This window comes from Pleurodeles waltl, chromosome 4_1 (assembly GCF_031143425.1).
Source record: "Pleurodeles waltl isolate 20211129_DDA chromosome 4_1, aPleWal1.hap1.20221129, whole genome shotgun sequence".
Taxonomy (NCBI): Eukaryota; Metazoa; Chordata; class Amphibia; order Caudata; family Salamandridae; genus Pleurodeles; species Pleurodeles waltl.
The window spans coordinates 916,781,288-916,795,806 of NC_090442.1; the positions used below are offsets into that span (position 1 = coordinate 916,781,288).

Consider the following 14,519-nt stretch of genomic DNA (forward strand, 5'->3'; position numbering starts at 1 on the left):
CCTACCCCTTTCAAGAGAAAATCCTAAAGTGTCTTAAGAGCATAGTTGCTGTTTGTTTTGAGAGTAAAGGCTACACCATTTAACTGATTCAACAACTATACAATAATCAGAAAACTCACCCTACTTCTCTACTCAAGTTCTCACTCAATCTGTGCAACTCACTAAAGACTAATCCACCTTATAGTGGTACTTTAATGCATCGCTGGCGAAACACCATCAGTCTTATCATAGTAGTATGTTTTTTTACCATGATATTACCCTCATCATTGACTCCTCTCTCTTCCTCTGACTCACACATCCCAAAATCTTAGGCCTATTTGGTCACTAGTGTCACCTGCTTCTACACATTGTCATAGAACCTTACATGTACCCATCCTCTCTCACACCTACATACAGCACTGACTCATCCAATCAGCCACACATCACCTTATCTGTGCATCAATAGTAAGCCAAAGAAATCACTGAGCTAACATACCCTATCTCTAGTGATTATCAGCCTAATTCTTTACATGAACTGCTCATTCTCCCTGTAACAAGAAGTCCTTTATCACTGACTACTTTGTCTCTCAGAGCTGCTCAATGCACTGCACTTCCATCACAGACACCTGGAAAGATCCTAAAGTTTCAACCACATCAGCTTCTCCCCACTGGTCATGCCACATTTTTAACCCACTCCTCAACAACCCTCATTTTTCAGACATGCTGCTTGTTTTATTATTTTGTGTCCTGGGTCTCTGATAACCACGCCCCCAGGGCATCCAGAACTGGTTTGAAAGGACAACAGAGAAGGGGGTTTCTCATTTCCCTGGGCACACTTCTGGGATGGGTACGCCTGTTAGGAGAAGGGTTTTACATTCTTGCATTTGGCTATAGAGGGGCACTGTTGGTTTCTTTGCAGTATGGCACGTAGGAAATGCTACAAAAGTGGGTGCAGTTATCCTTGGAAACATTTTACTTATTTATTAGGGAGGGCCAAGAGTCAGCCCGAGCCACAAGTGCCAGGCATAAATGTTGCACCACTGGGCACCCTCTTCAGAACAGTACTAAACCTGTGGAAGTCAGAACAAGGACTGCACCTGCTGTTGAGACATGTGAGGAGACATGTGAGGAGACCCGAGAGGCTAGACCTGCTCCCACCTACACCTACGAAAAAGAAGTGGACTCCAAGGGTAAATTGGCTAACCTCCTGGTTGGCTACAGGGACACAACAAGCTGCACTAAGCGGATTTTCCTAAAGAGTCCAGCTGACCAGTTGCAACTGGACATGTCCTGAACTCTGCTGGTGGCTTCTGCTGTAGTTACTCTTGATCTGCAAGAGCTGTTCATGAGTTCCTCTGACCCTTGGCTGTGTCAAAGTGTAGTCCTTCTAACTTTCTGACTTTCTGAGAACCGTGGGACTTAGAAACGTTTTAACTCCAAAGACTCAGAAAGACAGGAACAAATCTGTCAAGTCTATCTGATGAAGGTGCATTGCGGCAGGGCCAAAGATTCAGGATGCTTCCACTCAGATTTTCTGCAGCAGCAAATCCATTTATGTCACAAAGAAGGTCCAGCCCCATGAGGCACTGTTAGGCTACAGCTTGCAGACTTGGCCAAAAAAGTGACTGAAGTTAGAACTCTTCACTAGGTGAAGGCACCAAAAGTATGCCAGCAATGGACCTTCCTTGGGTGCAGATTTTGAATTTCTCCCACTTGGAGCTTTCCCACCAAAAGTCAACAGCTTCACCAGTACCTCATCCAATACTATCCGGCTTTATGAAGACCCTCTCGTCCACAGCCCCTTACTTGTCCCAATAAGGATTTTTGATTTCTATCTCAGAAACTGTCTGAAAGTAAACATTCTAACTGGGTGGAACCTGGTTTCTGTATCAGACCCACGCTCCATCACAATTGGCCTTAAATCGTGCATAGGTGCTGGTTATGGTAGCGAGGATGTAGATGCTGGTGATGGTTGTTGGAGGAAGTGGGGACAAGGGCAGTGTTTGTTCTTCAGCGATGATAGTAAGTTGAGTTGTGATGATGACAGAGTCTGGTTCAGGGTCGGAGTTGCTGTATACGGAGGTGATTTTGTTAGAGAAGAATTTCAAGAGCTTATTGTAAAGGTCTTGTGACTGGGTGATACTGCTGGAGGTGGCAGGAGGATCAGTGAAATCTTTGATGACGGCAAAATGTTATCATCTGATCTTAGTGCTAGCATCCATACGATCTGCAAGAGTTGTGCACTTGGGGTTCCATATCTGCTGATGGTAGCGTCTTATGGCTGATTTAAAGATGTCTTTATATGTGGGTCTTGACCTGTTCTCCATATGCACTCCAGTTGCTTGCAGTGGGATTTCGTCAGCCTGAGTTCCTCTGTGTGTCAACTGGCCTGTGAGGGGCTCTTGCTGTGTGTGTCCGCTTGAGGTGAGCCAAAATGTTGGTACTTTTGAGGTTCTTGACAGTTTTCAGAAAATTGCTGGTGTGTTGCAGCAAGTGAGTGGAGATGACAGAAGCCTACTACTCTTCGCAGATGCTTTTCTGGTGGCGGAAGGTGTGTGGCGGTACAGATGGGTATGTTGGAACTGACAAATTTGACCAGGTCATGATTGCTGGCTTGTCGACTGTGATGTTGCTGATTAATAAGAAAACTGGGCCCAATAAGTATCTGGCTGTGTGGGTGGGTTGGATAGCTGCTGAGCGAGGCCAAGGTTTCTGAGGTTTTCTAGAAGTGCCACAGAGTTTGGGTAGGTGCGGTCTTTTAGGTGACAGTTAAGGTCTCTGCGGAGGATGAATATGCTGATGAATTTGACGGGTGTTGCAAAGTCTGTGATATCGCTGGTGAAACTGGTGTGGGGTCCTGGTGGTCTGTACACAATGATTCTGCCCCGGGAGAAGTTGTCTATGATGCATACGTTGAGCGCGAGGTGTTTCATATAGCTGGTGGAAATCTCCATGTAGGTCGTGCAGCGGATTTCATCTTTGAACATGATGACGGTTCCACTTCAGAACTTGATTTTGCCTGCCGATCTTGTAGCCAGTGAGAATGGCTCTGGTGATGCCCATTACATAGATTGGGTTTAGCCATGAGGAAGATAAGGTCTGCAGCTTGGTGTGCAGTAGGGCCCATAGTTCCATGGTGTGACTGGTGAGCAACCAGGTGTTGAGAAACATGCATGCAAATGTGTTGTGTTGTGTGGTGTTTGGTTAGTGTGAACTTGAGTGCGTGGCTGGTTTGTATGAGTGTGAGCAAGTGGGGTGCTGGGTGCTGTTGGTGGGGTGCGTGTAAGGTGTGGGAGAGTGCCTGAGAACTTGCAGAAGGCGCATGTGAACGCTCCTTCCATGTTGTGCGGTGAGGTAAGGCCGCAAAGTAGCAAGCAGCAGCAGGGTTGAGAGCATGGAGGGTAGCAGGAGGTAGAGGGTGTCTGGCGCTGGGTGCGGACGGGCTTACCTTAGGCACGCCTTTGGCCATCTGCCATTCAGCATGTCCTGGACGTGGGAAGGACTGCAGGGTGCTGTGGGCTGGAAATCAGTAATATCATTTCCTATGTACACTTCCTATGTATATCGATGATGGGGAATCCGGTGATGTCACTTCCTGTGTGGCTGGATTATGGGAAATCCATTGATGTCACTTCCTGTGTAGATGGGTGATGGGAAATTATGTCCTCTTGCTTGGCTTCTTTTACAGACTGTTTTGGTGGAAAACCTGTGATGTCACTTCCTATGCGGGTGAGCGATTAGAAATAAAGTCCTCCTACTTGCCTTTTTTTTCTTTCAACTTTTGGTGGGAAACTTCAGATGTCACTTCTTGTGCAGATGGAGGATGGACACCACACAACACGCCACATTTGCATGCACTTCTGGGATATGGGAATAAACAGAGTAATTGCTGATTCTTTCTACTACAACACATCTACTGCAATTGAAATTTAAAGTCAACAAGTTTATTCCTGTTACTCTTTATAAGTCACACACTTAAAAAAAAAAATTGCTGGTTCCCCGTTTGTCAATATTGTATTATTTCCATAACTGTCTTCTCGGTAATTCGCTGATGCCCTTTCTTTGCTTTGTTTTCCATTTTTCGCCAACATAACCCTTATTAACCTCTGTGGAGACAATGAAAACCGACCGTTAACAACTTCCTTTCTTCGTTATTGTTTCACTTTCTTCCCTCTCCCTCCTCGAGCCCAAGATATTGTACTTACTTTCCTGCTTTAATCCTTTTTTTAAATTCATTTTATGGTTTATTTTCTTTCCAGCCTCCTAGTCATCCTCCTCCTCTGGCCTTCCATAGTTCAAAATCTACACTCACTGTTACTCATTGATCATATTTTCTCAAGTGCTGTTTTCTCAGACATCCAGATTTTAGAAAAAGTAGTTATGTATTTTGTTTCCTGTGGCTTTTGTATTTTTTACATACATTCGTATTTGATTGTAACGTGGTTTGAATTAAAGTGATCCTTACATTCAAGCAACTATGTGAAAAACAGATGGGATTGCTGCGGCGGATCGGAATCTTCCTATTTTCACAAAGAAATGGCATGGATAGGCAAATTAATTCCTTACAGGGTAGGGGTGATCTTTCTGCTCAAATGTATGAGTTACGTCATAGGTGAGCTTCATTTAGAGTAAACATCACAGAGAAATCTGTCTAACATGGCTGTTGCCTGCATCAAAAGCCGGCCCGGCTGATGAAAACAAGTAACATTTAGCAAAGCTAGGCCGAGAGTAAACTCTCCAGATGGCTCAAGTGGAAAGGATCACTGCCCCCTTCTCGCCGTTGGATGCTTGAAGCCATGGCTAAACGTTACACCTGGCACTTGGCCAGCTCCATCCTCCATCTGGAAGCTGTTTAAAAACCAAACGAGACGGGTAGACACGTTCATGAGTAAGGTACGCCTCTACAACCGGAGAAAGGAAACAGGGGATTTAATATCTTTGGCCAGGGGATTTAAAGACTTGCCATCCTGAATATTTCCCAGAGGTCACGAGCGTAGGTGGGGTTTGAATTACATACGTTATGTGGGGCTACAATTGCATTTTCGAGACCAGTACACATACCAGCCCACATAAAAATGACAGGCTTATTATCCACAGTAGGTCACACATAATTACTTAACGACAACTGGGAAATTCCCAGAGATGACTGCTAATTTGTCTGCTCCCTGTAATGTGCGTGATATATATGTTTATAGATGCCCTTACATCATTTAATTTACTTCAATAAGGACAAGAGCAGACGTTGCAAAACATATTAGCTCAGCAATTTCTCGGTGTATAAGACAAACTGTGACTGTGGTAACTGCTCCTCAAGTTTTGGAAACCGTGAGTAAACTCCAGTGGTGTGGCTGAGGGAACCACGGGAAAGTATTTACAACCAACTTCCCATATGAAAGAAAGAAAAGATCGTGTACTATCATCGCAACATACGATAGTGCATTCGGGTCGCAGCCTAAAACGCTACGGTATCAAATATAATAAAAACATAGAAATTACATAAAACATACTCTTAAGTGTAGGCGGTTCTCCAGACACTTACTAAGAGGCAGCTGTCCGTCAGAGTTACCATGTCATCGATTTTAAGATGCTGAAGACTACAGCAGCCACTTGCCACACACCGGAAGCCATCGACGGAGATCTGGAAAAATATATATTTTAACTTCTGGAGAAAAGGCAAGGAATTTCAGAAACAGATATTTCTAAAATGGAAACATCGGCCTAGGTTTCAGATGTGATTTGGACTCATAAAAATGTCTATTAAAATATTACCAAGAGTTAAAACACATTAAATGCAAGTCTGAGAGTCTTGAACTAAAAATAGAATAGATATAAAAGGTTATTTTGGGTTAGAATACACCTCCATCTACACTTCCCAGCTTCAATGGTTGTAAATATCAACGAATCCGATTTGTTTTTACATTTTACGATAAAAATGTAGAAAGACGATTTAATGTACCTTAAGTGACAGTGGCTAAGATAAACAGTGTTTCCTTTGTAAAATCTTTATCGCTGGAAATTTCCTAGCAATAGGCAACTCTAGAAAACACTAGTGTATTTTCATCACTTCTCTCAAACACGCTTGATCTGGCATCACCGGTGTTCTATGTCAGAGACATTGACTGCATAAACGGCGTCACCTCCCGCCTCTTCTGTTTCAGAACTTATCAGCGTAGTAGGAACCAGAAACTCAGGGGCTCTAGAAGATACATGGTCAAGCAATAATTAATCTTCCATAGACCTCTGAGCGTGAGGACACCCATCCGGGTGGCTTGTGCGCTCCCCAAGTAAATATAACATAACTTTTGCTGCATGCCTAAGAATCGGCAAAGTTTAAATCATCAGGGAGAAAAAGGGCATTCATCAGAATCAACATTGCCAAAGGTATGTAACAACTCCTTGTAAAAAATACTATACCTCCTGTAGTGTAGATTACTTAGCTTTGAAAGATTCTTTCTGTGCATAAATATGGAACCCATGCCGCCTACACCACAGATAACTTCTGAACTGGCGAGAGGACCATAGAACGCCTGCTGTGCTGTTCCTTGGACATGGCAAGAGAGGCTGCCCCAACGACCGGACTGCAGCTGCTGTTCCTGGGCTAGCAAAGTGAGAACTGTGCCTGTGGTGCTCAGAGAAAAGTTAACCCCTGAGTTACAAACATCCAGAGGTGAACTACAGTTGGCTGATTTCCTGTTACAGCTCCTGGGCCACAAAAGCTGAAGAAGCCCACCTTCGCTAGTCAACTAGCCACAATCGTTTGATGGCCAGTGACCGCCAACATGCAGCCAAGGAGACCAAGTCCCGACGCTCAAAAGTTGTCCCTGAGTCTGCCAGACCTGGGAGAGACATCAGAGTACAGTTTGGTCACCCAAAGAGGACACTAGTCTTCATCGAAGGGAACTGCTGGTTTTGTTGTGGCCAGAGACCAGTAGTCCAGTGGCAACTGGACTTTTGCTGGACCCACCAGGACTTCAAGGGACCTCGACCCCTGTGGCCAAAACTGCCCCACCAGAAAAGTGGACCAAAGAGTAGCTCCAGGAAGTCACACGTCAACTACATAGTATCCTCAGTATCTCACTGCGTCTTCAGCATCCTTGCATCAGGACCACTTCCATTGATGTCTGCAGCGGTTCACCCATGGAGCCTGCAACTGAACCTTGAGACTGCTTTGGAAACAAGGTAATTATTCCATGCCCCCTTGACCTATTCACTGCCAGAGCTGGTCGCCCAAAGTGAGCAAAAGAACCAAACACAACCTTGTAAAAGTTTTACAAAGTTTCCACTAACCACGGTAGTTGCTAATGCTTGCTTACATTTGAGTAAAAAGCATTGATATGTGGTTTACTTAAAAATCTATGTCAGCTTTGTTAGATCCTCTAAATGAGTCAAGGAATAAGCTAAGTAACCAGAAGGTGTTTCCCTCTCAGAACTGGGAGGCCCGTACAGGTACCCAAGCACTATACAACAACATGTGAACCGAACTGAACTGAACATGACACTGCAACTCTCCATCGGATTTTGTTCATTTTGGTGTCTAAAATTCATAAAAATACCAAATATTTTTATAATTTGTGATCAATTTCTTTTGTGTTGTGTGACTTTATTTTGTGTGTTTAGGTACTTCTAAATGCTTTTCACTTGTTCCTTTGTTTAAACCTGATTACTCAAAGTCACAGGTACCCAGGGTTGAGCTAAAGGTTTTACAAACTGCTTGAATGGATCCAAGACAGTATTGTAAGTGTATTACAATTAACTGGCTAAGCAGTGCTATAACATGCACATTTTGTAGGTGTTCTACAGATTATGCTACCTGAAGCTTGTACACAAAAGTATTACCACCCCACAATAAGACTGCCAGAAACATTTTATGCATCAGTACAGTGAGTAAAAACCATGAATATACCAAAATACAGATATCTAAAACAACTGAAATATATACCGAATGGCTTTTGAAGACAATGCCAGTTTCCAAAGGTGTCACTTTTCATCACGGTCCAAAGTAAAGGGTCCAAGATAACAACTTTTATTGAGTACATTGTTTGTAGCATCACAACTAAGAAATGCACTTCCCTTTCCTCGATTTGGATTATACCTTTTCAGGTTAGATCATCAGTAGTTTAAACTAAATTAAATATCAAGGGCGCACCTCATTCATACTTGGTAGAGGGATGTATAAAAAACAGCCTTTCGTACACAATATAGTCTCCCTGAATATCAAACTGGCGTTGTAACACCCAGTGGTGTTATAAAGTTAGACAAACTATATTTTTCCTATTTTCAGGAATCATTTCTTGGTAGCACTAGGACAATATCTAATATATTCTTCTTCTGAGGTACTTTCTCAGGTCCATTCAGTGATTCAGACATTACATGAGAAAGGATTAAGCACAAAATTGGAAATATGTGTATTTAAATCTACCACAATGAAAGCATTCGCCTCGATGGATCTTCATAAGGCTCTGGGTGATCTGTGTAGTCCACACTGTCTACTGTGAAAAACAGACAGAGATTTTCATAGACATTTGTTTTTTATTGTTCAGCCACAATAATGCCATTAACCATTAAATTCAGTGTACTTAATTTGGGCAGCATTAGCCTTTTGATACACTGAACCCTGTTTTCACTGAGGTTCTGCTATTGCGACTTCCAAAATCTCATAGTGGATGTATACATTTGTACATTTGGATGTCCATAAGTGCACTTCACTCATAATGTGCTATTTATAACAACACCTGAGGACCTTGGGGCCTTTCAAAAGCAACAAATGTCACCTGAACTGTTGTATACAATCACTGATTAAAACGTTTTACCATATTTAATCCCTAGTCCACACAGATGAAAAGAAGTAATGGCAGGCATGTCTACTAGACACAGCCTTGGGTATTTGCACAGTGCTATGGCCCTTACTTCCCATGTGGAGGGCCCACTAGCTATTCTCCTACTGGACTTTGAGAAAACTTTCAAGTTTAGGATTAGTTTGCCTGTTCCATGCATACATTTATTCACTACAAATGCAACCTGTGGCGAGATGCCGAGTTAATTATGTATTGTCTCTGTGACTGAATGAATTTAGCAAAAGATAAGGAGTCCAGCGATGCCCTTTGCAAACAGGACATCACAGAGAGCACACATAAGATATAGTGTAATAATGGAAACAATTTGACCTAGTCAATTCACTGTGCAATTCAGCTGAAGACACTTACCAGAAGACCATCCGCATGATGGTACACAGAAATATACTAATACGTGATGGATGGAATGCTTGAATTAATCTCAGCCACAGGCAATTACTCGGACTGCATCCCAGTCCATTGTTAATTTGCACACCATACCATCTCAATTTGGACCTAGCCATATGCAAATCTCCCTTGACCCTACTCCAATAGGCATAGTTCAGCCCGAAATACAAGTCTAGGTCTTCTTGAACTGGAACACAAGCAACCCAATGCCGGTTTCACCCTGATTGGGGCTTGTTTGTTGGCTGTAGCTTGGTTCCAGTGGCACAGTGAGTACAGGACCCACGTGAGCCTGAGCGATAAACCTTTAGTCACACTGCAGTCTGTGGGCATCCGAGGAGTAATGTACCAAGCTGACAGACTGTATTCTATCTGTTAAGAAGGATCAGATCCAGCAGAGAAAAGGCCCTTGAATGCAATTGTGTAGGCACCTGATGGGGCTGGAATGTGAGGCCCTGTCAAATGCTTCAGAGAGGTCCAGGAGAATGAGGGTTGATGTGTCTCCGCTGTGAAAGATCACACAGATGTTATCTGTGGTAGCGGTGGGTGTTTGTGTACTGAGCTGCACCTGAATCCATACTGCTTGGCATTAAGTTACTGGGATGGTCGGTGAGGCGTCATTTGATTAGTTTCTCTATGTATACAGTAGAAGCCACAGAATTAGGCTAAATATTCCTCACTGGTTTGAAATAGCCATAGGGCAGTTTCTTGTCTTTAACTGTCTAGAAGCATGGCAACACCAGACCTCTGATTTCTTTTCTTCCACCTGGGCTCCTAAGCCTTAGCTCCTTATCCAGGTGCAAAGAAAGTTGTGGAGCAGGACGTTTCTCTGTGGCCAACGAAGCATTAGGAACTCCTGATTAAGAGTTAAGACTGTAAAACAAAGAGAAAAGGGGCTCTTCGTATTATGAATCCAAAGATTAGATTCAGGCTACACACCTACCGACCCTGTAGTTACCTGTCTTGCCATTTTGGGGGACAGTTCACAAAATAAAATGAACAAGAGGGACTGGAACCTGCAATGCAAAAAATCAACACTTGCAACTTTTAACTGTTAAATGTGATAACTAATGGAGTGGGGCCTACAAAAATCCCTAACACCACCAGTGATTGCCACCGAGTGCAGAACAATTCCCTGACTGGTGATTCCTATAAACCTGGAGGAGACAGCAGCTGCCATTAGCCAAAACAAACCTGAAAATTAGAAGAATTTTTTTAACTAAAGGATTTCCTGATATGTAGTAAAATAAAAACTATGGCTCAGGTGATCAAGGGTTTGCGCGATTCATTGTTGTACGAGAGGCAATGATGATGAAATCTGTATTTCCTCCCTTCACTACACCACTGCAAATCTTTAAAAACAATGGACACTGAAGAGGAACATTAACATGACAAATTCTTTATCACATCGCAAACAGTACATATTATCAGTTTTGTTACTCTTTTAGCCTTGATTTGTTGATTTGAGAAACGCGAGGGCCACAAGGTGTAGGTCCAAGTATGTTTGTGTAATAATTTAATACTGATTACGATCCGTGTGAGCTCTCAACCTATTTGTGTAGTAAATAACAAAATAATAGTAATATTGCTAACAGTTGCTAATATCTTGAACTGCTTAACACTGTGATAACAGGTTTAACTTTCACAACACTTCCTTATATTCATAGGAGTCAGTTGACACTCCCAAAAATGTTCGGCATACAAAGATTTCTACCCAAAGATCAATAACCTGCTCACTTCTCTAGTCAGCATCCATGCCTGTAAATTATTATTTAGCAATTGCTGTCTCTAGAACTTGTAAACTTAGGGCCTGATTTAGATTTCATCAGAGGGGAATACTCTGTCACAAATGTGGTGGATATCCCGTCCCCTGTATTACGATACCATTCTATCCTATGGGGATTGTAATACGGTGGGGCAGGATATACGTCACGTTTGTGACTGAGTATTCCCCCCGCCAACATCTAAAACAGGCCCATAGTGTCTCTACAACTTGGTATTACAAAAAAAAAAATCAGCAATTTAGCATCTGGAAATAAATGCAGCCAAAAGTAATTACATTGTCAGGCAGTAAGGTTATTGTCCAGACGAGAATTGGTTGGTGTCCAAAAGCGAGTCTTCTCATTCATTTTTGGCAGCCAAGACTCGGATACTTGAACTTCTTGCATTCTATCAAGTTAAAGATTAGTTTTAACTGCCTGTGGTTCTGAAAATGAGAGCTGGTCATTGAACTCCACATACAAATTAAGCTGCATTGAAGATATCAATAAAACGAACATTATCTTCTGTGGTCCTGTGCTTTGAAATCTCCAAATTCCAACCCTAAACCCAAAGCAACCTAGAAATAAAGCACCAAGAAAAAACATGCCGCACAAAATGCGCTTACCAGAATTAATTGTCCCACCCTGCCTGTGATGCATTCTAAAAATCAATGATTTACAGACAAACAAAATAGTTACCTGAGGTCTCTGTAAACAAACCGGATGCACTATCATTCATAAATAACCCTCATACCAGTGGATTTTACAAAGACTTTTTTTTAAAAACGACAAACACCGAGAAATGTCTTTATTTAAATATAAGCATATTAACAAAAGAATGAGATTTAGAAAAGCCAAGTTAAGTAGTCTGGGGAGGTGTGGCTAGAGTTCGAGATGGCAGCTGCATAATTTTGTGTTCCGCCACCAGCTCCTGAAGAATGCAGCATGATCCACTGCTGTGAACCTCACCAGGGAGTAGAGACTACAGAGCGAGTGCTTGTTTCCTTATGGGGGGGCATCCTGTTAAAGTTCAGAAGCGGGCAGCAGCGCGCTGTATTGGCCAGGAGGAAGCAAGCCGTGAAGGAGAGGGGCAGCAGCTGGTGATCTGTTGCCAGTGGCAGCCCCACGGAAAGAGTGACCTTCCCGTGCCATCCTTGGAGGTGAGCTGGGGCCGGGGCAGACACCCTGTGTGTGAGGCCATCGGGCAGGTTGTACTTCTCAAGGAGCTCCGCCCATGAGAGAGGGAAGGGCTTTCTGTGACTGTGAACGCTGCTGCGGCTGAGAGTCAACCATGGTGAGTCAAGTGCTGTGCCTCCCTCAAGGCTTCTCCATGACAGGCCATGCTGAACACTGAGGGGCCGGTGCTGGGATGCAGACTAGTTGGGGCCCGCCTTGGAGGCCAGAGAGATGCAGCCTGGGTCCTTGCGATGGTTCTGATGGGCGCGGAGGCTTATTGCTGATCCGCGTTGACTATCGGGGGCCGAATCCCGAGGTGGTTGGGCAGCAGGATCACTGGGTTCCAGAGAGAGGCAAGTTAAGGCTTGAGCCCCCCCCTCCCAACTAGGGCTTGAATCAGCCTAGTGACAGCAGTGGGGACCCCTGAGCCCGGGGGGGGGGAGGATTAGGCCCTATTTGAACTGTGTATCCCAGAGTGCACTTTACAGTTGGGGGACACCATTACCTTCACGCTACTGGCACAGGCATGGCAGCAAGGGAACATGGGCAAAGATAATACTATGGTTCGTGGGCAGGTGAAGATCGACAAATTTACTATGCCTGCCACAGACAAGAGAGAGGGCCGTGGCACTGGCTCTCTATCTGGAGATGCCCAGTTGCGCTCTACAGTGTCTATCTCACAGGCTCTACACATATCCTGCTCTTCCCTGGAGGGTAAGATTGGGGAACTCAGTGTCAATTTTCCCCTATTCCGCCAGGACTTGTGTAATACGATGGAGAGGGTATCAGAGGCTGAGGTGCATCTAACTGAAATTGAAGACACCACCAAGACCTCCCAGGCTGAACTGATGGCTCTCCGGTCGAGAAGACTGGGGCGGAAGACAGTGACGGCAGGTCCTGTAGGAACAAAATCCGTATAGTGGGGTTCCAGAAAGAACTGAGGGTCCCTGGCCCAATGCCTTCATCACAAAGTGGTTCCGGTCATGGGTCCTGCTGGGCTCCTTGTCAGCCTGCTTTGTGGTGGGCAGGCACACAGGTCTCAGGCAACCAGGCCGCCCTGTGGCCTACCCCCAACCGATTATCACCCGCCTCCTCGATGTTGTGGACAGAGATGCAATTCTCTGTGAGACCCGTAAGCGAGGAGAACTGCTCTGCCGAGGACCCAAGGTTGTGCTCTTCCCCAACTATACGCTGAAGGTGCAGCAGCAGAGTCGCACCTTTCAGGCAGTTGAAGAGTGTCACGATTCCCTCCCTGTGCTCTCGTGCACATCAGCAGGGGGTCAAATTGTGGGACTTTTCAATACTCTAATAAGCTTCCAGACCTTCCCCTGCATGCATATCCTGAATTCCAGATATTTGGGCACTATTTGCAAATTACCATCCCTTCCCAATCCATGCTGGGTTTTGTGGAAGCCATTCTGCTCATGCTTGGAACTCCATTACCTAGAATCCCCTGCTCACTGCTTTCTCTCCACCCCTGCAGGCCAAGGATGGGTTGAGGTATTCAGCACACCTGTGGCTGGCTGTTGTTAGCCTGCTCATACCTGATGACATGTTCCGCCCCTCTCTTACCGCCTTTGTCAGATGAAAGCGGGTCACGACTTTGGATCTTGCACGTTCTGGTCTGGCCAAGATAGGGGTGACCCCTTCTGGTAGCCACGGTGTTGCTGACAAGGTGGGTGCCAAAGCATTCAGTGCCCTCCAGGAGACCCAGAGGAAAACCATAAGGGGGAAAAACCTTTAGGCAGGAACTCCAAGCAACTGGAGAAAGAGCAGCAGGAAACCAGGACTCTAAGCACCGGAACAACAGGAAGCTGCAGGGAAAACAAGCATGAGCAAATCCACAGGAGCAACAAGCAGGCGCGAGGACCACTATCAACAGGAAGTGTTGCAACACAGAAAGAGATGAACTCAAGCTCCTGAAATACCAATGGACAGGAAGTGACAAACAGGGGAAAAAAAGGAAAAAAACGCCATATTGGATTGGGAAAGTGCCATAAAGAAAGCTAAACAGAACACCATCTTGAAAAGGAAAAAATAAAAAAAGAAAGTGCATGCTGGGAAAAGAATAGTGTTCTGAAAAAGAGAAAATATGGCCCCAATGTCCAGTGGAAGAACAGCCCAGGAACAGGTATGCATTTATGTGTGTGTCGAGGGGGACACCCGTGACACAAGAGCAGGGTGTGATGTACCTGCGGCGAGATCTGCGTCCCGACCCTGGGTCATCCAACCTCACTGCCAGTAAAAGGAGAGATGGTGCAGGCAGACACGTGGCCTACGGCAGGCCTGACAAACGGACCATGGACCCTATCGCAGCCCGAGAATTTAACGCTGCGGGTTGAAAACCCACCCACAACGTAACACCTGA

The 14,519-nt window shown here is 44.6% G+C and overlaps 1 protein-coding gene across 1 annotated transcript in view; it reads right to left on the reverse strand.

Moving 5' to 3' along the window:
• FBXL13 (F-box and leucine rich repeat protein 13) overlaps nt 1-14,519 on the reverse strand; it is a 1,108,093-nt gene that overhangs the window by 520,891 nt on the left and 572,683 nt on the right. The window contains exon 13 of the mRNA XM_069229683.1: nt 5,519-5,617. Within this exon, the coding sequence (XP_069085784.1) occupies nt 5,519-5,617 (99 nt within the window). The remainder of the gene's footprint in view (nt 1-5,518; nt 5,618-14,519) is intronic.